The 25317-nt window shown below is 45.1% G+C and overlaps 1 protein-coding gene across 11 annotated transcripts in view; it reads right to left on the bottom strand.

Annotated features, from left to right (window-relative positions):
- Positions 1-25317, bottom strand: part of KDM2B (lysine demethylase 2B) — a 130523-nt gene that overhangs the window by 89366 nt on the left and 15840 nt on the right. For all 11 annotated transcript variants that reach the window (XM_090061989.1, XM_090061990.1, XM_090061993.1 and 8 more), the window contains 2 exons: positions 8891-9069; positions 7919-8025 (listed from right to left, as the gene is read on the bottom strand). In XM_090061989.1, coding sequence (XP_089918115.1) covers positions 7919-8025; positions 8891-9069 — 286 coding nt within the window. The remainder of the gene's footprint in view (positions 1-7918; positions 8026-8890; positions 9070-25317) is intronic.

Below are 25317 nucleotides of genomic sequence, written 5' to 3'. Positions count from 1 at the left end.
TTCCCAAAAGACTATAACCCAGAGTCCTTCTAAACCCAGTGAGAAGCAGAGCACCTTTCATGGAGACCAAAAGTACCTAACCATTAAACACAAGGCAAGGTACTTTTGCAAGTAAATAGGAGACAGGGCCGTATGATCTAACTCAGACAGAGAACACCACCACACGGGTAACAAGCGAAAGTCTTCTTTTCTGGGACATGCTTCAGGTTGCTCCAAAAAATGTGTCAAGTGACTGCAGAGTCTGACTATCTGGATTCACATGGTCAGAGCTCAAATTGGAAAGAAATAACTGGTGGGACTTTCCCAAGCTCTGCCCCAAGCCAAACTTCACCCACACGCTGCCAGCAAGAAATGTCACTCTCGATCAATTGTGCAGACTTGCACAGGACAATCACTCCTCTTCTTATGGGCCTGACTAGCGAGCAAGTTCTTTAACCTCCGGCTGTTAGATTTTGGCACCAGCAGCCCAGGCAGAGAAACTGACTGAGTTTGCTCTGAACTAGCATTTCAGGCTGCCTTCAACAGACCTCGCTGCTTATATCAGCTTGCACATGGTTTACACTTGAAAGGTTATCTTTGAACTTTAAGCACTACAGATTTTTTTTTAATTGAAAGCTTAAATTCTTGAGCATAAGACAACAACCACCAGGGAACAGTCTGCAGCAAACCAGTTCTGTCTACTCCCTGCATATGCTGATCATGAGAGCCCTTTTATAGCATTTGTCAAAGTCCAGCTCATTTCTCTGTCCTTGTGACATAACTATCGGGCTTTATTTTTTGCTACAAGCTGCTTGAAACGCTGAGATTTATTTCACCCAGCTCTGTACTGTTGCAAGTTCTTTCATCACTATACAGTTCAGCGCTTGAGGCTGATACATTATTTTGAGAATACTAAATAGTACCTGCTTTGTTATCCAACAGGTGTGGATGAGCACTTCAGCCTATTGGCCTAGTATTCTTTTATATAGAATAGTTATATTTATGTAGTGCCTTTCGTATCAAAAGCATTTCACAAACTATAAAGAAAGGGCATTTGAAATGCAGAATAACCGCTCAGTTCCAGGATCAGTCGTATAACGGACACGTTCTGCCTCCAGATCCACATACCCTCAGTTTCTAAACAGACCCTGGCCCAAAAAAGCATTTCAGTATGCACTTACATCCATCTCTATTCAGCAAAGGAATGAATATAAAGAAAAGGATTGTTAAATCATGGCCTAGAGAAGGAGAGAAATAGTCTTTTCTGGCCATAATACATGGTATGTAATCAAACAAGCAGCTTATTTTAGGACACAGGTGGATAGTTTGTATGGGACATAGCGTAACAAAAACCAGTGGTGATTTACTGTAAGACCTATGCCAGCAATGGTTGGGTACTTAAGTAATACAGAGATCTTCAAAGGCAAAAAAGAGAAGCTGTGGAGACAGGGTCCCTTAACTCTCAACGGTGCTTTGAAAATCCCTCCCAATACAAAATATATTAGACAATTTAAAAAAATACTTGTCACCATTTCCATACTAGAAATGGCTCTTGGGCACTCAGGGAAGCTTCTACTTTACTGCCACTTCTTTGCAAACAGCCTTGCAGTCCTGCAAATATTTACTCATTTAAGTAGTTCTTATTAAGCTGGATAGTCCCGTTAGCCTCAGCAGGACTCCCTGATTGATTAAGAACTACTCATATGAATAAGGATTTGCAAGTCTGGACACAAGACTTGTGACATAAAAGATGCAGCTCAGGGTATGAAAACAAATAAGAAACAGGGGAATTTCCAAGTGCTGGTAATAGAAGTTATTTATTTCCATCTTTCAGGGGAGATTCAACAGTGGCACATCAGAGCCGATCAGAAAAGGTTTTCCCCTAATGGAACTCATTTAGCTTTTGGTGAAAAACTGAAACCAAAAGATTTTGATTCTGCGATACCTACCATGATGCCTTGTGGGAGTGGCTGTTCCTGTGCCTTCTGCTCCCATTCATGTCTCTAGGCTGGGTTCGCAAGTCAGGCAGCTTTTCCCCATGATGTACCATGGTTTCCCCCATTAGTGGATGAGCACAGTATGTGCCAGGGCAGCTGCAAGGCTGTGGCCCACCATGAGAGCTGGGATTCAGCTCCACCTCAGTTCATTCTAACTATGCTCTTTTCCCATCCTCTAAGCTGAACCACAAGAGGTGCTTGCACACAAACCGACTATGGCAGCTGACTGCCACCGAGGACTCCTCCATGCCACGTGGACCCCAAATAGAGCACTACCGGCACCTGCTTTTTTCAATGCATCGTCTGAACAACAGAAAAGAGCAGGGTCCAGTATCTTGGCCATAATGCTTTTATCCTTTTTTACTTTATGCTCATAGAAGCTCTGAGCGTCTGCTTTTCTTCTTTTTTTTTTTTTTTTGAGAGGGATTCACATCTTGAACTGTGTATTCTGGGGGCTCAACCTTTGTCATCACACTAACTACATGGGAGAGTCCTTCTGGGTTAATAATTTAGGTTTCTTATTTGCAAGGTAGTCTTCTAAGCACGATCATTTGTCTTTAGGCCACGTATGTATGCAGTGGTGGAGAAAGGAAATAAACGCTGCCCTGAATTCCCCTGGGTAACCACAGAGGAGGCTGAGGCAGCACAAGCTTCCTGTACCATCCTCCTAACGTGCCTCTACCAGAACCCACAGGAGCCACTTCGACAATGAGGCAGTAGGTCCGTTTCCACATCCATGCAGCCTTGGCCTCTCTGCTGACATGGTTTATGGGATGTGGACACCTGGCTACCAGAAGCTGGACTGAGCCCATATGAACTCACTTCCCAGGGTGAACAGACCACAGGTGGTAACACCTTTCAGCCTGTTAACACAGCCTGGATCTCAACCAATAAACCAATGAATAAAAAGTTCCACACATCCCCCAATTACTTGTGTTTTCTTTGTTTGAAATTAGGGATGTTGCTCACAAGCCCTTTTCTATTTCACTGCAATCCAGCTCTACCCGGACTGCCCAGTTAATGCTGCTTGCTCATCTCTCAGACATTACTCATTTACTTCTGGACGAGATGCAGTCTCACTGCACAGCATCAAAAAAAAAAAAGTTAATGGTGCAAGTCCAAGTGGAGCCAGGGCAGTCTCCAGTAACTGAACCAGCACGGCAGATGGAGCGTTCTCTAACTCCATTCCCAGCACGGAGCATGGTATGTAGTGGCCAAGACAGACATTTGTGTCTAGTAATACCATCTGTGTCTGCAAAATCACAATTGCTTTCACTAGAGTGTTTTCTGGGTGCTGGGAACAGACTAACACTACGTACAGCATGCCTCAAGCTCCTGACATTATGTGCACACTGCGCACTCAAGGCAAGAGGAACAGTGACAAGTCCCCTTTCAGGCGTTCTTGCTGAAATGAAAGAGCAGCATTACCCTGTAATAACAATGATGCTGAGCCCAAGCGTCACCCACAACATGCTCAAGTTTCTACGGGAGCACTCACAGCAGGGGCTAGGACTGAATTTCCCAAAGATGGGAAAGGGTAACTAGCATCTTACGTTTAGAAAGTGGGCTACACGTGTTTGTTGTTAGTTCATGTGACCATTCAGTCTGCCCAAACTGCCACAGTTCCTGTTCAGGCCCTCCTTATCTTGCTCCTTGGGTCTACTCCTCTCTGGCCTGTATGCCAGCCACCCTCCCACATTAAGCTAATTCAAAAAGCTGTTGCTAGGATCAATTCGTTAATTCTTCACGCTGACCACAGCAGCTTAGGCTTCCTGACCCTCCACTTGCTCCTCCTCCTGCACCGTATTAAAGCTAAACTCTTTGTCCTTGCCTTTGAAGTCTCTACCATTTAGCTCCTCTCTGTTCCCCACATCTGTTAGCACAAGGAGGGGGGCAACCTTTTTGGCAGGAGCACCACAAAGTAGCTCCACACCCTTTCTGAGCACCACTCTGATCTCCTTCCCCTGCCCAATCTGTTACCTTGCTTTCTGCTTCCTGCCCTGTGCTCCCCGCCTGACCTGCTGCTCTGCTTTCTGCCTCCTGGCCTATCTGTCCCTGTGCTGCCTGTCTCCTCCTTGATCTGCCAAGTAACACACACAGAGGACTGTGTCACTTATGGTACCTGTTGCACAGGTTGCTCCCCGCCCCCACCCCAAGCCGACCCTAGGGGGGTATGGGGCCCAGGAAAATCAGCCTGTGTGGCCCCCCTGCAAAGGGGGGGGTCTCCATACTTGTTCTGCGGCTTGGGGCTGAGCCACCAGCTCCAGGTGGGCCCCGCAGGAGGGGCCACAGCCGCTCAGCCCAGCTCCACAGGGCACCCCCAAATGGATGGGGCCCAGGGCGGTCGCCCTGATTGGCCATACCCTAGGGAAGCTCTGCCCCCCGCCCATTAGCATATTAAGCCATCAATCTCCATGTTAATTCCACCAATGAGAGCAATCTCAGCTACCTGCTTGCCTGCTGCTCCTCAGGTAATATATGGGACGAGTTCCCTGTCAAAATCCGTACTGTAAAACTGCTGCCTTAACCTCTTTTCAACCCCACCAAGAGATCTACCATCTGGTGTCGGTGAGCTAAGACTCTGTTCTTGTATGAAGTTCTGCCCATTGTACTGCCACCTCGTCCTTCTAGCCCCTCCCGCGTTTGTCTGCTTGCACAGACTGCAGGCTTCATCTGCTAGGAACTATCTTCTTTCATTCTCATCTACATTCCCCTACAAGAGGTAAGAGGGCCATGAACCATATGGTGACTCCCACGTTCTAAATAAAGGAAAGGGGATGTCAGGCAATGGTTAAAGTAGGAAATAGGGGAGCAGGTTGCTTAGGTCAGGCAGTCAGTGATGAAGTAAAGCAAAAGTCAGTGATGATAAGAACAGCTGAGGTATAGGAACAGGCAATTAGCAAAACATTTTGTACTTCTAAACATGTTAAAAGCAAAAAGAAAACTCTGAGACTGTTTAGAAAAGAGATAAGCGGGCATATGAAAGACATGCACAACATTGATGACTAGTTTAAGGAAGGCAGGATGATAAGGTGCTTATGTTTACCATATCTGATAATACCAGAGCAAGGTAATACTTTTCTTACCAAAATATATCATTACTAACCAGTAGAACTCATTACCACTAGGTATCATTGAAGTCAAGAGATCAGGGGTGTTAGTTATCAAGAGATCAGCATGATCCAAAACCACATCTGAAATTTATATATGTCTAATGCAGTTCTTCACAATGATATTATATAGGATAACAATACAATGGATCTAAACACTCAGGTTTCAGGGTTAGACCAACCTCTTTCCAATCCTGATCAGTTGGGAACTTCCTTTATAAGCAGTTTACTTCAACAGGACCTGATGCAAAGCCTTTTTAAATCAACAAGAAGACTCCCGCTATCTTCAACGAGCTTTGGATCAGATCCAATTGAATTCTAGCAATGAAGGATATGATATGGAACCAGTGACTGAAACAGGGTCGACTGGGCTGGACTCATCAGTGTCCTGATCCCCCATGAGAATGCCTACCTCCCAATGCAAATCCTGATGACTTTCTATTCTGAATGTAATTTATGGCAAAAAAAATATTAAGCATTTTCCAAAAGCAAACAATCTCCCTGACTTGATACAGAACCCATATGCAACGTTCTTATATTTCTGGCAGCAGAAAGCACTCATAACATAAGCTATTACTTTGTCGTCAGCACAACAACAAAAATAAAATAACTCTTAACAGAATTTAAATGGTAAATCAATCAGATAATTGCAAAACCAAATAGCTCCTGAAAATATGACTCCAAGTTCATAGGTATTTACTGATGAGAGTCTCTCTGGCTATTTCTGCCATCAGAAATAACCACATGAGTTTGGATGGAGAGGTTTCATTACCCTCCTCTGGATGGAAATGTATAGCTCCCTAGCCAAGAGGAAAATGTCAGTGAAAATTGCACATGGGTAAGACAAAATCAATTTACCACCAAACGCCAATTATATCTGAGCAATATTAAATGAAGTTTAGTAACCCTAAGATGCCTGACGTTTTTCAGGATATCAACAAATGAATGTATGCAAGATATGAGTATCTGTGTAAATAGTAACTACATATCTGTGTTACTATAATAAAGGGCATTTACAGAATATCTCCTCTCTCCCAAATCTTTGACAAATATTATTTATGCCTCAAAACATTCCTCATATTCCTCATCCCTTTTAACATAGGCGAATGCTACTTTCCTCATTGTATAGACGGGGATACAGAGAGTAAAGGCAAAGACAGATTTTCAGAGCAAACTATGGGATTCAGAAACCTATTCAATATGGTTTAATGAAAGACAGGTGTCTTAAATCCTCTATACCAGGGATTGGCAACCTACAGCCAACTATGGCCTACAGAGGCCCGTGGACATGGGGCTCAACAGCAGTTGCTTTCCTGAGTGGCCGTGGGGACAAGCACTAAGTGTGGGCACACGCCACATGCCACAAGGGGTAGCAGTGGCTGGGTCCCAAAGCCCAACCCCCTGCCTATGCGTCTCTGACCCAAACTGGGTCAATGCAGCTGACTGTCTTAAAAGGTTACTGACCACTGCCCTACACATTTCCCCAAAATCTGAACTTGTGCTTAACACCTGTGAAATCTGGGACTTGATTGCTTAGATGCCTAAATGAGCTTTTAGGCACCCCAGCTTGGGAATCTGACCCTGAAATCTGCAAAATGCGGATGTTTAACCACGAGATGTTTAACCATGTTTAACCACAAGAGCATGTCTGTGAAACAGACACTGTCACTACAAAGCCCACTTCCAGTATTTATAGCTTTGCCTCACTCCAACTGTTTCAACTACTAACACCACCCCAATTTTTCAGCTGTGCTATGGCCTATGAAATTTGCTATGTTCACTTTCAGATTTCGAACCCATCTTGTTTTCTCCCATTACATAAAAACACCCTAAAGCAAGACATCTAAACCGGTGAAAGCTATCAAATATCTCTGAATGAAGTCTTCATTTCAGTTACTCATCAAGGATTTCCTTAATTTCTTACCACCTTGCTACTTATAAAACTCCTCACCCCTCCTCCTTTCTAACCCAGTGAAGCTGTACTGTCTGCCAGGATGCCAGGAAGCAAAGCCATACATTTATGCAGAAACAGACACATGACACAGAGGCAATGCAAGTGCTGAATGACTATACTACCTCTCAAATATGCCTCGACTAGGTCTTCTAAAATTCAGTCTCTGCAGCTTATTTAGTCCTTGGTCCCCCATTTCAGAACAGCAGTAAGGAAGCTAACTGGCATTAACTGTAGTAGTAGAGTTGTCAAAGAGAACTAAATTGGACTGAGATGCTCAAGCCGATTTAATCACACAGCCCTCTGTTAGTACCAAGTTTGGTCATTAACAACCTGGGATGGCTTTGCTCCATCAGCCAGTATGTGGACATTTTAACTCTTCCCCTTGACATATTTGCTGTCCTAAGAAACTATTAACTGGGGCAGCCTTTTTATTAACTATTAACTGGGGCAGCCACTTCCAGGACAGCAGAGATGGCCACTCAAATCTAAAATCTTAGCAAATCTTCAAGGGGTGTTTTTTGTTTTTAAAGATTAAGTGTCCGCATTTAGTGAATCCCAAACTTTACATGGAGTATTTGTTCTAGCATTTTAGAATGAAAGACAGAACGTGACCCTGGTTGAAAAGAGCCCAATGACAAGCCTTACAAACATGAAAGATCCATTACAAAGTTCTCAGATGCAAAATCGATCTCCTTAAAAGCTGGAGAAGTCCACTGGTATTACACAGCTCAAGCAGGTCAACCAAGCCAGCCCCCATCCCTGCTTGCTGAGAAAAAAAAAAAATCAATACTGCTTCTGCTACCAACATCTGAGGCTCAAACAGGAATTAAATGGGGAGGGCAAGAAAAGAGCTTTATCAAAATCTTAAACAAACTTACTTTTTCACTTTAGGGTATTTCATCTCCGAAATGGCATTGGTAGCATCTGTCTGTCTCTCCTTCAAATGTTGCGGCCACATGTTATCCACCCAGTCGACTAAATCCACCTAAAATCCCCACCAGAACCAACTGTTAGTCAATAAACAAGTGATGAGAGATAATCCCAACAGTCAGAGCTGGAACAGTGGTTGGCAAATCAATGGCAGCCTGGCAGCTTGCACATGCTCAGAGACGGTGGTGATTCCCTTCATATTACTGTCTCCGTTCTGGCTGTTTGAATAGGAAATGCTGTGAAACCTGTGCTGAGCACTCCAACCCTTAGCCCTTCAAACACAGAACGGATCTGCCACTGAGTCCACTGGGCACTAATTGTGACCTTAGAGTAGTCGTGGGCACTAAGTGCCTTGCAAGACTGGGCCACTTGTGCTGTGGGATCTCAATAACATCTGCATTTAACTATATACATGGAGACTGTACCCTACAAACTATGTTCATGCACATTCAAAAACCCAATTTAGAAAGATACTGTATATTTTTGAGGAACATTAATCCTGGTATTCTGGCCAAATGCCAATCTGAGTAATTACATTACTGCCTACCTAATATTTCCTCCAGTTTCACTTGGACACAGAATTCTTCAGAGTTCCTGTCTTAAAGCCAAAGTGTGGGCAGGTGCAAAGAGTGGGAGCAGAGTGATTAAAAAAGGGAGAGAGATCCCATATAAGTGGGAAAAGAGGGAAACTGGTGATGGCTCAGCACCCTATTAGTGCAGCTCTTAGCTTGAAGGTTTCAGTATGAAATCCCATTTCATGGCAGTCAGAGAAAGGATGAGTCCATGGCTCCTTTTCTGCTGAGCATCATGCAAGGGGTCCATTATTATTTGCCATCAGGTTATATTTTCACATTAATATTTAAGAGAAAATTCCAAATCACTAGATGCTATTTTAACCCCACCACAAAGAGATCCCTTACCACATTGGGGCGCTTGACAATGTTCTCCAACTTGGTGTGACTGAACTCCAGACTGATGACGTTGTAAAGCTTCTCACGCTGGGCCTCTGGTGTTTCATAATATCTCACGAACTGGGACATGCTCATCTCAACCCCTCTCTGTGTGTTCACATCCATTACATCCACAATCCGACGGCTTCCTGCAAACACACACGACACTCTTAAAACATTCTCTTTAGCTTTATTGTATTTATTCATTAATTCCTGGGTAGCCACAGTTTGCAGCTTCTGGGAAACCCCAGTAAAACTGGCCCTGGAGGAGAAGAATTCAATTCCACCCCAAGCCCAGCTCTTGAATGCTGTAGGGCACAAGGTGAAGCAGAGAAGAGGAAAGATTTCTCAGTGATTAGGAGACTAGATTGCAATCTGGTTGTAGTCCTGACTCTGACACTGACTTACAGTATGATACTGGACAATTCACTCAGTCTCTCTGTCCTTCAGGTCTCCATCTGCAAAATGGGGGCAACAGCACTTCTCTAGTACACAGGGGGATTGTAAGGAGAAACACATTAAAGGTCATGAGGCGCTTAAATGCCATATTACAGTGCAGGCCATGTAAGACATACTGGCAGTTCTCCAAGCTACACTCTGCAATTTCCCAACCATCCATATGCCTCTCAAGATGCTCCTGCTCCTGCATAAAGATTGTCTGTATGGGCTGATGCTGTCAGGTGCTGAGCACCCCTTTTTGGGGGGTGCTGAATGCTCTCAAATCCTACTGCCCTCTGGCAGATTTGAAGGCACTATGCGCCTGGGAGGATTGAGCCTAGTATTTGGATCTCTGAACACAAACTGAGGGACATATTTCAGCTCCTCACATGGCGTGCACACAACTCTCATTAGCACCAGAATGTTGAACAGCGGTTTCAGCCAAGCTTTCAATTTTATACAGATTAATCTACAGCCTTCTCTTTGGCCAACTGGAAGGTTTCACCTCTCTCAGCAATTTCATCACTCTAATTAGCAGTTCATTTGTGTACGAGTGAAAAAGAACCCATGAGAGGCATGCCTCATTTCCAGGATAGAAGGATTCCAACAAACAAACTCACCCCCTCCCAAAAAATCCCTCCAATACAATTTCCATATCTGAAGTTATCATTCTAAATAAACTGCATTAAAATGAAATGGAAGGTCTGTGTATGTCATCGCAGGGACTCGTTAATAATTATAGCACCCGGTCCATTGTGTGCTTGGGAGCAGTATTTCAGTAAGACTGATCACTTGGGTTGCATGACTCTATTAAAACCATCCTCTGCCACTGATACCAGTGACAGTGACAGACATGATAATGATTCTGGAAAGGAACTCAACACCATAAAGCTTCATAATCAAACAGACAAATTTATAGCATGTAAATCTGGGCCAGTCTCCGTGGCCCTGCAGTTGGTATTCTTCACCACCAAGGGAGTGACCACGGTGCAGTTCTGTGATCTGGTCTCAGGAATCCATCTAGCATTGCCACCTTTGGGGGCAGAAGGGCATTAGGGACATGTAATCACAACTCTGTAATAAAGCATGCATTTTAAGTGATAGGTATGCATATTTTAAATAATTTGCATATAAGACAACCTTATTTTTTTCAAAATGTTACGTGTAGCTTTAGTAAGGTGGAAGGCACTGGTTTAGTACAAGGCTGGATATCAAGATTTGTGGGTTCCAATCCTGGTGCTGGGAAGGAAGCATGGTCTAGTAGTTAAAGCAGAGATTACCGACAAGACAGCCAAGCACTCAAATGCAGCAGAAGATTTTTGAGACTTGCATCTACTATGTTACAAGTCAAAAATCCACCTGACCTAGATGCCCATCAGGCTATTATGACAGAGGCATGACAGGTCCTGTAGCCTCTTCACTATCCACTAGTGCCCCCTTAGGCTCCCTGTCCACCCTCTACTTCACATCAATTCCTTCCTATTTTTTCCAAGAAAACCCTGGTTCCCGACTGACAGGACCTATCCCTGGGAAAGGCACTGAAAGTAGCAGTAAGACGAAACAGCTAGATCTCCTTTCCAGCCTCCCAGCCTCTGTCAGTGCCCACCAACGACGAAGAAACCAGTCAGTTCCCAGTTGTGATCTAGCTAGGTTAATGCTGATGGACCTGCAGGTCAAATGCAGCCCAAAGAATTTGATTAACTGGACCTCAGCCACCTTTAACTGTTACTACCGCGAGACAGACTACAAGTCCCATGTGCACAGCTTTTCCAGAGCACCACCTGCCACTGAGCACTGGATGCTGGGACTTGTAGTCTCCAAAAAATACACCTGTTATTGCTGACTTGGGAAGCTGCAATTTACTGCATACTGTATAGCCCTTGGCCTCCTGGAAAGTTCCCCATCTAATCTTCAGATGCGCAAAGTCAGAATGGTGCTGGGTAAAGGGAAGAGTTCTTTTTTTCCTGAAGGAGGTTTGGCGTTTGTTCAGAGGCAAAAAGCTTCAGTTCTGCTGAGGCTTCAGTGAAAGGCATTTTACCACCTAGAGAAGAAATTGCTTTCTTCCTCCTGCGATGCTGCCTATTCATGGAGCACAAGCGAGTCTCCTGAGGAGCAGGAAGAGAGTAACTGAGAAACAAGCTCTTCACTACCCCCTAGCAACGGGAACAGAAGAAAGCAAAAGAGAAGAGCAGGTTAGCTGCAGAGAGAGACATGAGAGCAAGAGAGGCACAAGTTGCTGCTTGAGAGCAACATTTAGACTCTTCAAAAAGCTAAACAGGTTGCTCTGCCCACATTGTGTTGGCATAAGCCATGTTGTGAGAGGTAAGAAAACACATGGGTAGGTCTAAAATGTGCTAGGCACTGCACATTCTTTAACAAGATAAAACTCACAATGCTACTTTTCCATATGAGTATTATCAGTTCCATTATATACAGGGGAGGAACCTGTGGCACTGCAAAGAAAATAACTTAAAAAGCCCCCAACTTCCACCTCAGGGCTTTGAGCACTAGATCAGTGGCTCTCAACCTTTTTTTGACTAGAGGCACCTGTCCTTAAACTCAAGGTACCCCTCATGAGACGGGAGGGCACCCCTCAGACAACCCTCTTAGTTTTCACTTGTTATTTGACTACAGAAAAACAATAGAGCAATTCTTCCATTGCAAAGAACTCAGACAGCACATGACAGGTGGGCATGTTTTTGACGCTGTGACTTCCTATCTGAAATCTCTGGGTTTATCTTGTGAATCTTGTTTGTGCACCTAACGGTACAAACATTGCATGGCATCCCACAACACCCTTGACAAGACCTTAAGGCAACTTAGGATGCCATGGCACCCTGATTGAGAATCACTTCACTAGATAAACCCCAGAGAGGCAATTCACAAAGGTTACTGGGAAGTGTTGAATATGGTGCGAGTCATTTGTGTAAACTCTCCACTCCTGTCTTTGCCGCAGGTCTTGCACCCATGCTTTACCTCTCTACTGCATATTGCAAGGAGGCAGCTGTGGCTGAGGAGCTGCAAATGCAAGTAGCTGTAGCGGAGGGACTCGGCTCTATGGGATAAAACCCCTATGGGCAGCTGGGGGCAGGAGTTCTTAAATCAGGTTTCTAACTGGAGGGTAGTTTTTGACCTGAAATGGCATCCGATTCTCATTATCCAGGCAATGGGCTTTTAATGTTGTGTCTTCTCTCCAGTCACAGAGCTTCCATAGATATCAGTGGGGGGTCAATACTCAGAATACACGTGGAAGATGCAGCATGCTACTGAATACATGGACCAGAAATGATGAATGATAATAAGAGAATTTCCTAAACAGCACATTATGCCTCTCCCATTACAAAGGAAAGAGTGAAATCTCCCCAGATACCCTCTATGGAGGTATGGTCAAAGAATTGGTCCATGATGGGGCTGGGCCTACCTGATGCAAACTACTAAACTCCTTCTGATACTAGCACATGATTGTGGCCAGCGGATGACGTGCTGTTTAGGACGAGAAGCCAAAGTCATGTGAGGAGATGCTAGGTGGAAGAGGTCTCTTTCTGAGGCTTGAAGGTAGATACAAAGCTACATAACCTTATGACTGTCACGCTTCTGATTGTGGGAAGTCTCTTTATTAATCAGCTTGTTTGAGAATTGCTCTAAAAAGCCCAATTACACCAAGCAGCTGAATCTCAAGATTTCAGGGGTCTAAGGTACAACTCACCTGACCCAACACAGCAACAAACGCATATATATTCCTCTGTATTTCCTACGAAAACACATGGTAATTGCAGGACACTTGAGAGGGAAATCATTCCTATGCACTCGGGTACAGTAGGTCTACAAGATCTTCATTCATCCACCCTAGCTACTAGTGGTGCTTCCCAATTCGTAGTGATAAGAGTAATGACAAATGAAATAAAATGAAATAATAAATATCCTGGCGCTCCAGCTCCACTAGGGGGCATTCAAGAACAAAGGGAAATAGAGGTTTACACTTCCACATTAGCTGTCTTCATGCCCCAGCACTCTGAGTGCATTTTAACCCCCATCATCAAACATGTTTTAAAGCCATCAATCAGCTTGGCAGTTCTATACCTTTCTCACTCACCCCTCCTCTCTCAAACATCTGTCCCCACCCAGCAATTCATTTCAGACATCCCATCCAAGGTACCACTGGCTGGCTGGCCTGCAGAAGGAAGAGGGAGCTAAATCCTTTCCTTCGCATAGAGACCTAATATTACAAACACCAGAGATGCACCTTTCCTCCCCCCAATGCAGTTTTATTCTTTGCCATAAAACTGCCAAACTGCAGTAACCCACGTTATTTAAGTTTTGCATGCTACAAAACTTATTTAAGACCTTCCTGAAGCTGTGTACTTGAGCCTGTAAAAAGTCTCATGAAACCTGCATTTTATGGAATCCAACTAAAGAGAACCGTTTGAAGTGCATAATGCTTTTTTTAGTGATGTCTGACAGAGCCAATCAACATCGTTACACTTATTAAACACATACGCTGCAATTCCATGGTGATCTTATTAAACAAACTTCTGACTGAAAAAAACTCATGGGGAAAAAATGTTTCATATGCAACCCACCACAACAAGGGCATTGCTCATTATTTGCAGTGTCTAAAAGTATTACTCACACTATGAAAACATTTGTTGTGCTTTAAAGATGGAGTAAGGCAGAGCTTTGCCTTTACAGACAGCTGACAATCAAAACAGCATACAGAAAACTGGGATACATAAGATTTGGTGGGAAGGGTTTAAACGTTTTCAGACTTCTTTTATCCTATTTTATTATATGCATTATTGAAGAGACTGATTCCTTCCAAAAATGGTCCTGGCAAAAGTCTCTATTATTTTATAGGAAGTTTATCATAGAGAAAATGCAGTTATGCATTATAGTGGGCAGGCGGGAGCTGGCAAAGGCTTGCAGCAGACTGCATGCTCCAGGCTGGAGAAGTCTGCAAGCATCTTGGGACTGCAGCCAGCTACAGGCAGTAAGGCTAATTACAGGCCTGCTCCAAGGACTGAGCCAGCTGCAAAAGATAAGGGCTGGCCAAAGGAAGTTAAAAGGTTCCCAGGGAAAGGAGTTAGGGAGGCTGGGATAGGAAGAAACAGCTAGGAACAACTGCAAGAGAGAGGGTGAGTCAGAGGGAGTGAGGGCTGCTTGGCAGCAACTGCAACACCAGGACAGGAACTCTTCGCATCTGACAAGAGGCCCAGAGCTGCGAAGTAGGAAGCAGCAATCCCGTGTCCATGGAACCGAGTAAAGACACTCTGGGAAGCAGCCCGTTCTGCAGAGACTGCAGCAGGGAGCCAGAGAGACCTTCTCTAGAGCTATGGAGGACTCTGGACTGCAAATGTGCCCTCTTTGGACTGGGCTAAGCTATATTTGCTGAGTACTGACTTGTGGTTAAGAGGCTTCCTGTGGAGTAATGGGCCTAGGAAATAGGAACTGTATATAGTTGAAGGACTATGAGAGCTAAGCAAATCCCTGAGCCTGCTACAGGCTTAAGGAATTTAGCTCGAAGTATGGGGAAGAAGCAGGAGGAACTCGCCCTCCTCCTAGCTGTCACCAGCCCTGACATAGTAGGGATCACAGAAACGTGGTGGGACTCATCGCATGACTGGGCGGTGAGTGTCAAGGGCTATAGGCTATACAGGAAGGACAGGATAGGAAGGAAAGGTGGAGGAGTAGCACTCTACATCAAGGAGGAATATACTTCCTCGTTAATTAGCATGGGGGTAGAGGGGGGGCACTCTGAGGTGCTCTGGGTTAGAGTAAAAGGCAGTCCAGGGGAGAGAGACTTAACGGTGGGAGTCTACTATAGACCTCCCAACCAGGGAGAAGAGCTCGACCTGGAATTCTTAGGTCAGCTTACAGAGGCAGTGAGGGCTAAGGATGTGGTCATCATGGGGGACCTGAACTTCCCAGACATCTGCTGGGAGGAGCAGTCAGCCAAGTCTGATCGCTCACGTCGGTTCTTAGCCAGACTGCAGGACCTCCATCTAACCCAGGAGGTGCACAGTCCCACCAGGGGAGACGCCTTGTTGGACCTAGTGCTGGCCACGGGTGATGACCTGGTGAGGGGGCTGCGGGTGATGGGCCACCTGGGAGACAGTGATCATCGCTTGCTGGAATTCACCATCCAGCGTAAGGTGGCAAAGGGCTGCAGCAAGGCAACAGCCCTAGACTTTAGGAGGGCTGACTTCAACAAGCTAAGGAGGATCGTTGGGGAAGCGCTGAGGACCCAGAGGGGAAGGGAATCAGATGTCGAAGGTGAGTGGTTGCTCCTTAAGGAGACGATCCTCCATGCCCAAAGGGAGGTAATCCCAACAAGGGTCAAAGGGAGCAGGAGGGCACATAAACCCCCATGGCTCACTAAGAGCATCCGGGAATGTCTCCTTGCTAAAAGGGAGGCATATACCCAATGGAGAGATGGGGTCATCGCCAAGAAGGACTATGTTATAGTCGCCCAAGGATGTAGGGGGGCAGTCAGGAGGGCCAAGGCAGAGTTGGAGATAGGACTAGCTTCCCGGATTAAGGACAATAAGAAGTCCTTCTTCAAATACATAGGGGGTAAAAAGAGGGTCCCGGGTAATGTGGGGCCCCTGCAGGACACGATGGGCAACTTAGTCATCACGCCAGATGACAAAGCTAACATATTTAACGATTTCTTTGCCTCTGTCTTCCTAAGTAGGGACCAGTTCAGCCACCTCCCTGCTGGGCCCCCCTCGGGCCCCGAGAGAGACACGCCTGGGCCAAGGGTTAGCGAGGAGTTAGTTAGGGTACTTCTGGAGAAGCTGGACGTGTTCAAGTCCGCTGGTCCGGACGATCTTCACCCTAGGGTTCTACAGGAACTGGCTGAGGTCATTGCGGGACCCCTGGCACGGCTCTATGAGCACTCGTGGTGCTCTGGCGAGGTGCCGGAGGACTGGAAGAGGGCCAATGTGGTCCCTATCTTCAAAAAGGGAAAAAAAGAGGACCCGGGAAATTACAGGCCAGTTAGTCTGACCTCAATCCCGGGTAAGCTCTTTGAAAAAATTATCCTGGCACACATCCAGGAGGGCCTTGCGGGGGAATGCATGCTCAGGGGCAACCAACATGGGTTTATCAGTGGCAGGTCTTGTCAGACCAACCTGGTGGCCTTTTACGATCAGGTCACCAAATCATTAGACGTAGGGGTTGCTGTGGATGTAGTCTTTTTGGACTTCCGGAAGGCTTTCGACACTGTCTCTCACCCGGTCCTCATCAAAAAGCTGGGAGACTGTGGTGTCGATGCCCACACGGTCAAATGGGTCGCCAACTGGTTGGAGGGCCGCACCCAGAGGGTGGTAGTGGATGGGTTCTTCTCGACCTGGAAGGATGTGGGCAGTGGGGTTCCGCAGGGCTCGGTCCTCGGGCCTGCACTGTTCAACATCTTCATCAGTGACTTGGATGAGGGGGTAGAAAGCACCCTGTTCAAGTTTGCTGATGACACTAAGATGTGGGGGGATGTGGGTGCACTAGAAGGGTGCAATAGGCTACAAGCTGACCTTGACAGGTTGCAACGGTGGGCGGATGAGAATAGGATGGGGTTTAACACTGATAAGTGCAAGGTGTTGCACATGGGGAGGAAGAACCGGCACCACACTTACAGGTTGGGGAACTCTCCTCTTGCCAGCACGGAGACGGAAAAGGATCTTGGAGTCGTCATTGACTCCACGATGAACATGGGCCGGCAGTGTGGGGAGGCAGTCAAGAAGGCCAATCGTACCCTATCATGCATCCACAGATGCATCTCGAGCAGGTCCAGGGAGGTGATCCTCCCCCTCTATGCGGCACTGGTCAGGCCGCAGCTGGAGGACTGCGTCCAGTTCTGGGCGCCACACTTCAAGAGGGACGTGGACAATATGGAAAGAGTTCAGAGGAGGGCCACTCGTATGATCAGGGGTCAGCAGGGCAGGCCTTATGAGGATAGGCTACGGGACCTGAACCTGTTTAGCCTCCACAAGAGAAGGCTAAGGGGGGACCTTGTGGCCTGCTACAAACTGGTCAGGGGGGATCAGCAGGTATTGGGGGAGTCCCTGTTCCCCCGTGCGCTGCCAGGAGTGACCAGGAATAACGGTCACAAACTGGCGGAGGGTAAGTTTAGATTAGATATTAGGAGGCGCTACTTCACAGTCAGGGTGGCTAGGGCCTGGAACCAGCTTCCAGGGGAAGTGGTGCAGGCTCCTAGCCTGGGGATTTTTAAAAGGAGGTTAGATGAGCACCTTGCCGGGGTCATCTGACCCCGGTGCTCTTTCCTGCTAAGGCAGGGGGTCGGACTAGATGATCTACCTAGGTCCCTTCCGACTCTAGCTACTATGAAACTATGAAACTATAAAAAAAAACACCTCTTTATATTCTACAATACTGGTCCAAATAACTACTGCACACAACAGTGGTAGACATGTTTTAGAATGGTTTGTTTGTTGTTGGGTTTTTTTGTTTGGTTTTTTTCTGTTTTGTTTTTTTTTTGGGGGGGGGGGGGTTTGTCTTTGTTTTTTTTTTCCATACAAGACAGTCTCTCTTCTCTTCTCTTTCAGACCAGAGCAGCAAAAACTGCATCAATCTTACACAAGTTTAGTACAGCCCTTGGTTTCCAGACAAGTTGCTAATACAGTCTTCGCTTGAGAAATACATTTGGATACCCTGAGACTGAGCTCTAGCCCTTCATGCCAGCCCTTGGGGTGGGGGGAAAAAGTGAGCAGTGGTTATCTTGTTTGTTCCTAGACACTTGCACGCTGGGGTCAGAAAGAGGAACCGATCGGAAATCTCATTACACCCTCCAATCAGCAAGTGCAACTGGCTACCACAAAAATCCATTAAAACTCTTTTATTCCAAAAAAAAAAATCTGTCAGATTCTATTGGTGCTGCAAAGTATGTAAATCTCTCTATGGTTACTGGGTGCTGGTTGTGATTATAAAAACAGAATAATTGTAAGTGCTCGGCTATGGCATGATTTATCTCTGCCTTGTCACAAGCTATTATGAGATTAGGGAATAAAATGAGTGTGTACAGCAGAGCAGCCTCATCATAAGAAGATGGATGAAAAGAAACCAGAACAGGTCGCTTGAGGGAAGGGACAGGAAGGAGATGAAGAAAAAAGGAAGACCACATGGCTTCTTCAACGCAACACTCAGGAAAGAGAAACCCTCTGGCCAAAACATGAATGAATTTCCTCAATTACACAAACAGTACATTCAAACCAAGTCTTGTATTATCCAGCTGTTCTTTCTTTGTAATTCCTGCATTTAAAAAGGAATACACTACACATGGAAGTCTGGCTGGTAATGGGACAACTCTTTTCATTGCTGGCTACTAGCCCAAAGCCAGCCCATGGTGGAGCTAACTGAAAGTTACCCCCATCAAATCGTTGCTTGTTGCCCGAACAGGTGTCCTAACCACAGATAAACTATCAGCACAGCCTGTTTGACAACCCCAGTAACGTGACCAAGAGTTGCAAGGGCACTTTGCAAGGCTGCTCCCATCTTGCTTCTTGGACAGAACAGGTGCACACATTTTAGGCAACAGTAAATTGTTAACTGTGCAATGGGTTTTTATGACAAAGGCAGCCTATGAAACAATACGCTCTTATCTTCTACAAGTTTAAGGCCATATACTATAGTAGTAGCACTACCAAAACTTAAGTTTAACACCAAAACATCAGATTCCCCAGAAAGCAACAGTATATGAGAAGGCCCATGTCGCGACACCTGGAATCTAACTGATCCTTGACAGTTCTAAGTCGTGAAGCATGTAGTTGTCACAAGGCCTGAAATTACAAGAAAAGCATGGAAATCCAAAACATGAAAGGGAGTATTTTTGTTTGTGTCTTTCAAGAAACCCATCAGGTTTACATTTTGTTATTTTTCGTTATGTTACTAACAACACACAAAGTTATTAACAGGGAAATGGCTTGAAACATCTCTTGCTCTTCCTTCCCTCTGCTGTCTACCTACTGTTTGCTTGTACTCCTCTAGACTAACAAAACTTTCACTTGCCAGTGCCCATCCACTTACATGGAAGTGTTTGGCTTGGTTACAAACGTGCAAAGGGAGTGGTCTTTTTTTGGTTTTAAAGCAAAGGTCAAATTTAGTTTTGATTTGAAGAAAAATCAATTTGGCACTTTTTTTTTTTCAGTTTAATTACAGATTGAGCTATGACAATTCTCAAATACAATGTAATGTTGATCTTCCTAGTAGTATCCTGATGTTATCAAGTAGGATGCTATGGCGGTGCCATGCTATAAACACACTGGAACAGCAAGGAAGGAAAATGTATGCTGCAAGCAAGGGCCTCAAATTAATGCTCCAGGTTCCTTGACATCTGCTGGTCAGATGTTCTTAACACAGCCCAGAATACACAGTTTATCCACAGTTCAGCTTCCTCCCTCTGAACATCTCCATCTGAACCAACTCCATCTGAATTAGACACTTGGTGATCTGCACATCTGACCTCCTGTGACAGGAACAGGGATGCTGCCCTGATCACCAACTGCTGAAACTTTTAAATGTCAAGACACTTCCTTTCAGGCAAGCCACCTAAAAAGAGCTAGGCAGCTTTCTAACGAAGACTTTATGACAGAGCAGCTGCCTTCAAGGTACCTTCTGCATTAGAGCCAGTAAGGTGCAGGCTTAGATTTCTGATCTCTCCCCTATCCTACACGGATACAACTGGCTCCCTATGCCAGACATCCTCTGCCCTAAACAATTCTTTCCTTGACGGCTAATTTCCATCATTTGTGGCCATGGCTTGGAGATGTTACTACACCCATGGCTCATCAGACCTGGTAAGATTTCCCCATATAAACAAACATTACAGTTTCAAAAGATCGATGAGGCAGCAACACAGCGAGTGAAAACCGAGAGCATTTAAAGCTGAAGCAATTCTCTCCGTCCTGGCATGTCATGACAAAAGTCCCATTTAAAGAGAAGGAGACTCAAGCAGGAAAATGTGTGCGTGTGTGTGTTGGGGGGGTAGAATATTTTAGCCCTCTGTTCCTTATTGCTTCTAGATCAGCTACTGCAAGCTATTGTTAAGAGGAGTAAGGATGGTCTTTTAGTCACAACATGGCCTGAGCAGGCAAGGTAACTGAGTTTTACTGCTGGCTTGGCCAGAGAATTTCCATCTCGGTATAACCAAGGCAGGTGCATTCCCCTGAAAATCCTTTTCTACCCTAGCAAGGAAGACTGTCAACACCAACACCATTATCTATTCAGACACAGATCGTCCCTCACCCCACCGACAAAAGGGGGAGAGTTCTCTGTAAGAAACTTACCCTGAACAGTAGTTTATTCCGTAAAATAGGACAGAGTCAAAGACTCTTTAAAGTCCACTACAGACTTCACTACCGCTGTTGATTTTATGGGAAGGAGTTTAGGAGTAACTAAGAAAAGGCAGCAAAAGATCCCAAAGTAGAAAGAGACTCTCGTGTGACCTTGGGTAGATTAAGTCATTTAGGGGCTGATTTTTTTAGAGCGCTCAGGATGCACAGCTATCCCTGACTCCAAATGAAACTGTGTGCGTGCTGGACTTGGGAAAACTGTCCAGGCTGGCAATATAGTACTTCTCACCCTTCCAAAATGCCGTCACTAATGTTTGCAAAGCAAGCCAAGATCATCAGACTGAAAGTGTTACAGAAATACAAAGTATTCTTAGATTGTACAGGCACTTTTGACAGACTCTCCAGCAAGATGACATAAATGATTTTGGCACCACGTGAGCTATGCACAAGCCCACAGCCTAACAGTGTTCTGGTACCTTGAAAGTAACCTGGTTTCAGTTCTCTCTCTCTTCTCTCTTGTGCATAAGTCAGCAGTTATGCCAATGTAGACGTTAACTAGGCAATGGTTTCATTTAAGAGCAAGGTAGATGCTACTACAAAGATTTAGGAAATGACTGTAATAGAAATCATGTGCAGGACAGAAAAGAGTTATGCAGGCTTTGACCAAAATAACCCTCCCAACTGTCAGCCAAGTAGATTTACAGGGGGAAGCAGCAGCAAATATTTGAGGTGTGTCTCTTTTAAAACATTTGCATGGAGCTCCAGCAAGTTCACAGCATTAAATTCAGCTGGTAAATAGCAGATGGATTCTGGCCTACTCTAAAAGGGTTGTTTGATTAATCATAAAGAGTGCAGTGGTGTGGGTGGTCGCACATGCTACTCATTGGAATAATAACCCCACAGGAAAATCCTCTGAAATAACAACCCTTTTGTTAATCATGCATTACCTAGACTAAGTCTTCTAGAGCCACTCGCGGAGACAAATGATGAATAAGCCAAGCACTTTGAGTTCTGCTAAGCAGGGCAGGCGGCAGCAAACACACCTTCCCTTTCTTCACATCCCTGTCATGCTAAAATGAAAACTGGAGAAAAGACAGCGACTGGCATATTTCTTTAATACTCCTGGACTTCAGAAGAGATGAACAAAAGTAACCAGATTCTCAGCTGTGCTGGAAACATCAAAGACCTTAATGCCACAGTGAGCACAATCCCTCCAGCTAAGAGATTGGCTCAAGGGAACATTTCTTCCAGTCCACCTCCAACAGCAGGCGGTGGGAGAACGCATCAAGAAAAATACGAGTACCCTCAAGCGCACTGTCGGGGGGCTGAGGAAGAGGCTGGCACTCAGGAGAATTGGCAAAAATTAAAATGGGTTGTTAGCCTTGAAAAAGAACTGACAAGTGAGACTTAATGGGTGGAGTGTCAGGACATGAACAGTAACGTGAGACGTGCTCCCTCCCCCCTCATTTTTTTACCACTCTCCTACGGTGCAACTAAAAGAGGATATTCAAGGTTAATAGCAGGTAAGGTTGAGCAGGACACATTTTACGCAACCTGTTGTCAGCATCTGCAGCAGGTGGTCTGATAATGTGCATGAGCAGTTACATATGGTAAGACCGTGCTCATGCTTCAGGACACCTGCTTATTATAGTGAAATTGCGAAGCATCACATAGCCCTTCCCCACCAATATAGGACAGGGTGCTCAACCTCTGGTCCATAGGCCAGATCCAGCCCCCAGGACCATGTCATCTGGCCTGCTAGGCTCCTCACAGGTCCAAAATGTTGGCAGTGGGGTAGCATTGGCTGTTCCCCTACTGCCAAATTTCCAAACCTGCGGGAAGGCCCACAGGTCAGTTAGCATGAGCCTGTATGCAAGGTCAGGAGCAAAGGGCAGCATGGGGCCCAATCCTGGTGGTGAGTGCTAGGTCCCATCTTGGCACGCAGGGACCTATTCTAGCATGCAGGCATTCTAGTGATGCCAGCACGTGGGGCCAGGCAGGGGAGGTGCGGGGTGCCAGGACCTTGTCTCAGCACAAGGTGCTCCATCCAGGCATGTAAGGCCAGCAAGAGGCAGCAGAGAGCCCGACACCGGTGTAAGGAGCCTGACAGACCACAGACTGGCTCTGCACCACTCATGGCCCACACAGCCAGAAGACTGAGCACCACCACTGATGTAGGACACTGCATAGCCAGCCAGGTACTTCATGAGCAAAAGGCCTGACACATCCTCAGTTCTTCCACAGAAGAGAAAAAACACCTCTGAAGGGAAAAATCCCCTACCATGTAACAGGTCCAAGAGATATGATGTAGCTCGGCAGAATTTCAAACCAATTTTAAGTGAGCCTAAAACTACACACACCAAAGTAGACAATAAAAATGATATGTCCAGGCAAACAAAGCCCAGCAACATTAGCTACTTCTACACAACAAAGTGACCCAAACTGTGGATTAAATATTAATTTTGGTCATAAAATATGATTTAATTGAGACAAAGCACAGCCTGTGCACCAAAATCACTCTTTTACCAACATTACAATCCCAGAACTGTCACAGGGGTAAAGTCAGAACTGCACAGGTTATGAACTCCTGCCGTACCCACATTTTAATCACTTCACTGGGAGTTGTGATTGTACTTAAACCTGCACAAAAAGAAAAAAGCCAGAGCAATAGAAATTAGCGGACACAACTCGCCTGGAGAGTCTGGTAAATACAGGCTGGTAGAAAAGTGACTGAGTTTATCTGCTTTCCATCCAACTTTAAAAGTATTCCCTAGTTGCAACTAATGAAGCCTCTTCTTGCATGGTTTCTTCAGTCACTTTGATCCTTAGGAGGATTTTTACAACAGATTAAGTAACGGTTTAAAAAATAAACAATAGTTTCCAAGGATGTAGTCCAATGTTTTTCTTTGTACTGGCTACAACTCCTAATGACAATTAAATGGAGTTCACGCATGGTCTATACAAAAGTGTTTAGGAAGCAACATCACAAATGGCTACTGCAATATGAACATCATTGCTTTGGAGAATGGCTTTGCTTCTCTCTTTTTTTAATATGCTGCATTATATCATATATAATCAAGGCATATCTTTAACAGCAAAATCATCTAATATTCACTAGAGCCTAGATGGGCTTAATTCATGCTGCTTTAGGATGCCCCTCTTCTAACTTGATGGTACCTGTGTGTTTGAATGCTCAGATTTAACATTAAATTAGTATGCATCAATGGATTGGACTTGGGAGTGTGTTCTGTGACAGACCTAGCCCAAATGGCTATGTTAAATCTTAAAAATGAGGAAAACACAGAGTTTTTAAGCATTCACATGGTCAGCAGTCTGGGAAATGTCCATCTTGAAAGGATTCATTTAAATTGTCCACCAGAGAGAACATGAGTCTATCATTAAGTGGCATACCATCTTGGTGGGTTTAATTCCTCCCTGATGTAACTCCCCTGAAGCCAGTGGGTTTCCACTAGGAAAGAATCTTGCCCATACTGTTTTGCAAAGTGAAGGATCTGGAGGCTGGAAGGGCTGCCCTAGTTACTATTTTTGGCAAGTGATTCACAAATGAGGCTGTTCTCTCTTCTTCAACACTGTCCTTTGCTTTGGAAGTGGAGGTCAGGCCTGCGTTACATGGAGGCATTTTACCAGATCAGTTTGTCATACAGAGAGGGAACAAACTAGGAAGCTTTAAACCAGCTTAAGCATAGAGAGAGTATTAGTATAACATGAGTTAATTTTAGCAATTCTGTTTGTTTCTTTTGGTGAACTAAACACTCAATACTTCTCCAGAAAAGACTTTAAAAGGAAATAATAATAATAAGAGACCACACAGAGGGATCTCATCAACATCCTCATCTAAGGAATGCAGTTAGTACAATCCATAATAGTGACTAAATGAAAAATGGGCAGCAATTACTTCATCTCAGCTGCGCCAGTCCTAGGGAAGATCTAGAGATGACAACCAATACTGCAAAATAATGAGAAAATAATTTCCAAAGCAGCAGGGTCAATATCCCAGACTCAAATACTCGCATGCAGGCTTTGCACCTGGTCCTTTTTGTAAGTCATGAAGCAAACCTATCTCCACTAAATTGCATCAATATCCTCCTTCCTTGGGAATCTTACTGAACAGTTGGGAAAGTAGGCTTCAGAATCAGTAAACCCTGAAACCTGATTTCCCAAGAGTGTTTAATGGAAATGGAGCTTAATGGGTTCAGTTTTCAGGATCTTACAGGGGTTTCTGTTTAGTTTTCCTCTGGGGGCCCCACCTAACTCCTTGCCAACCCTGTAAAGTTTAAAATTGCAATCTTTTGCACTCAAGGACCAGCCCCTGGCTTGTGGCCAGTTATACACTACTGCAGTAATTCTAATCAGTTGAGCATGTTCCTGATTCTCGTCTTATGTCTGTACAGAAGCTACTCCAGTAGCTGACCTTGCTAGCCTGTAAGCAAAAGCACCGAACAAGCACCAGGCTGCAGGCAATAAACTCCTTGACAAACTCAGCTGTAATGCTAATTTTCCACGCAGTGAGCAGCACCAGAAGATCTCACTGGTAATGTCTGTGAGCCATGAGTTTGGGGACCACTGATCTAGTCTAGGGTATATCTCTATATCGTGACACTATCGAGCTGGCCCAAGATTTGGGGTTTCTAAAGCTCT

This window comes from Crocodylus siamensis, chromosome 9 (genome assembly GCF_052110815.1).
Source record: "Crocodylus siamensis isolate JL-2025a chromosome 9, ASM5211081v1, whole genome shotgun sequence".
NCBI lineage: Eukaryota > Metazoa > Chordata > Crocodylia > Crocodylidae > Crocodylus > Crocodylus siamensis.
Note: the sequence above shows the minus strand (reverse complement) of the source record. Positions and strands in the feature narration are given on the sequence as shown.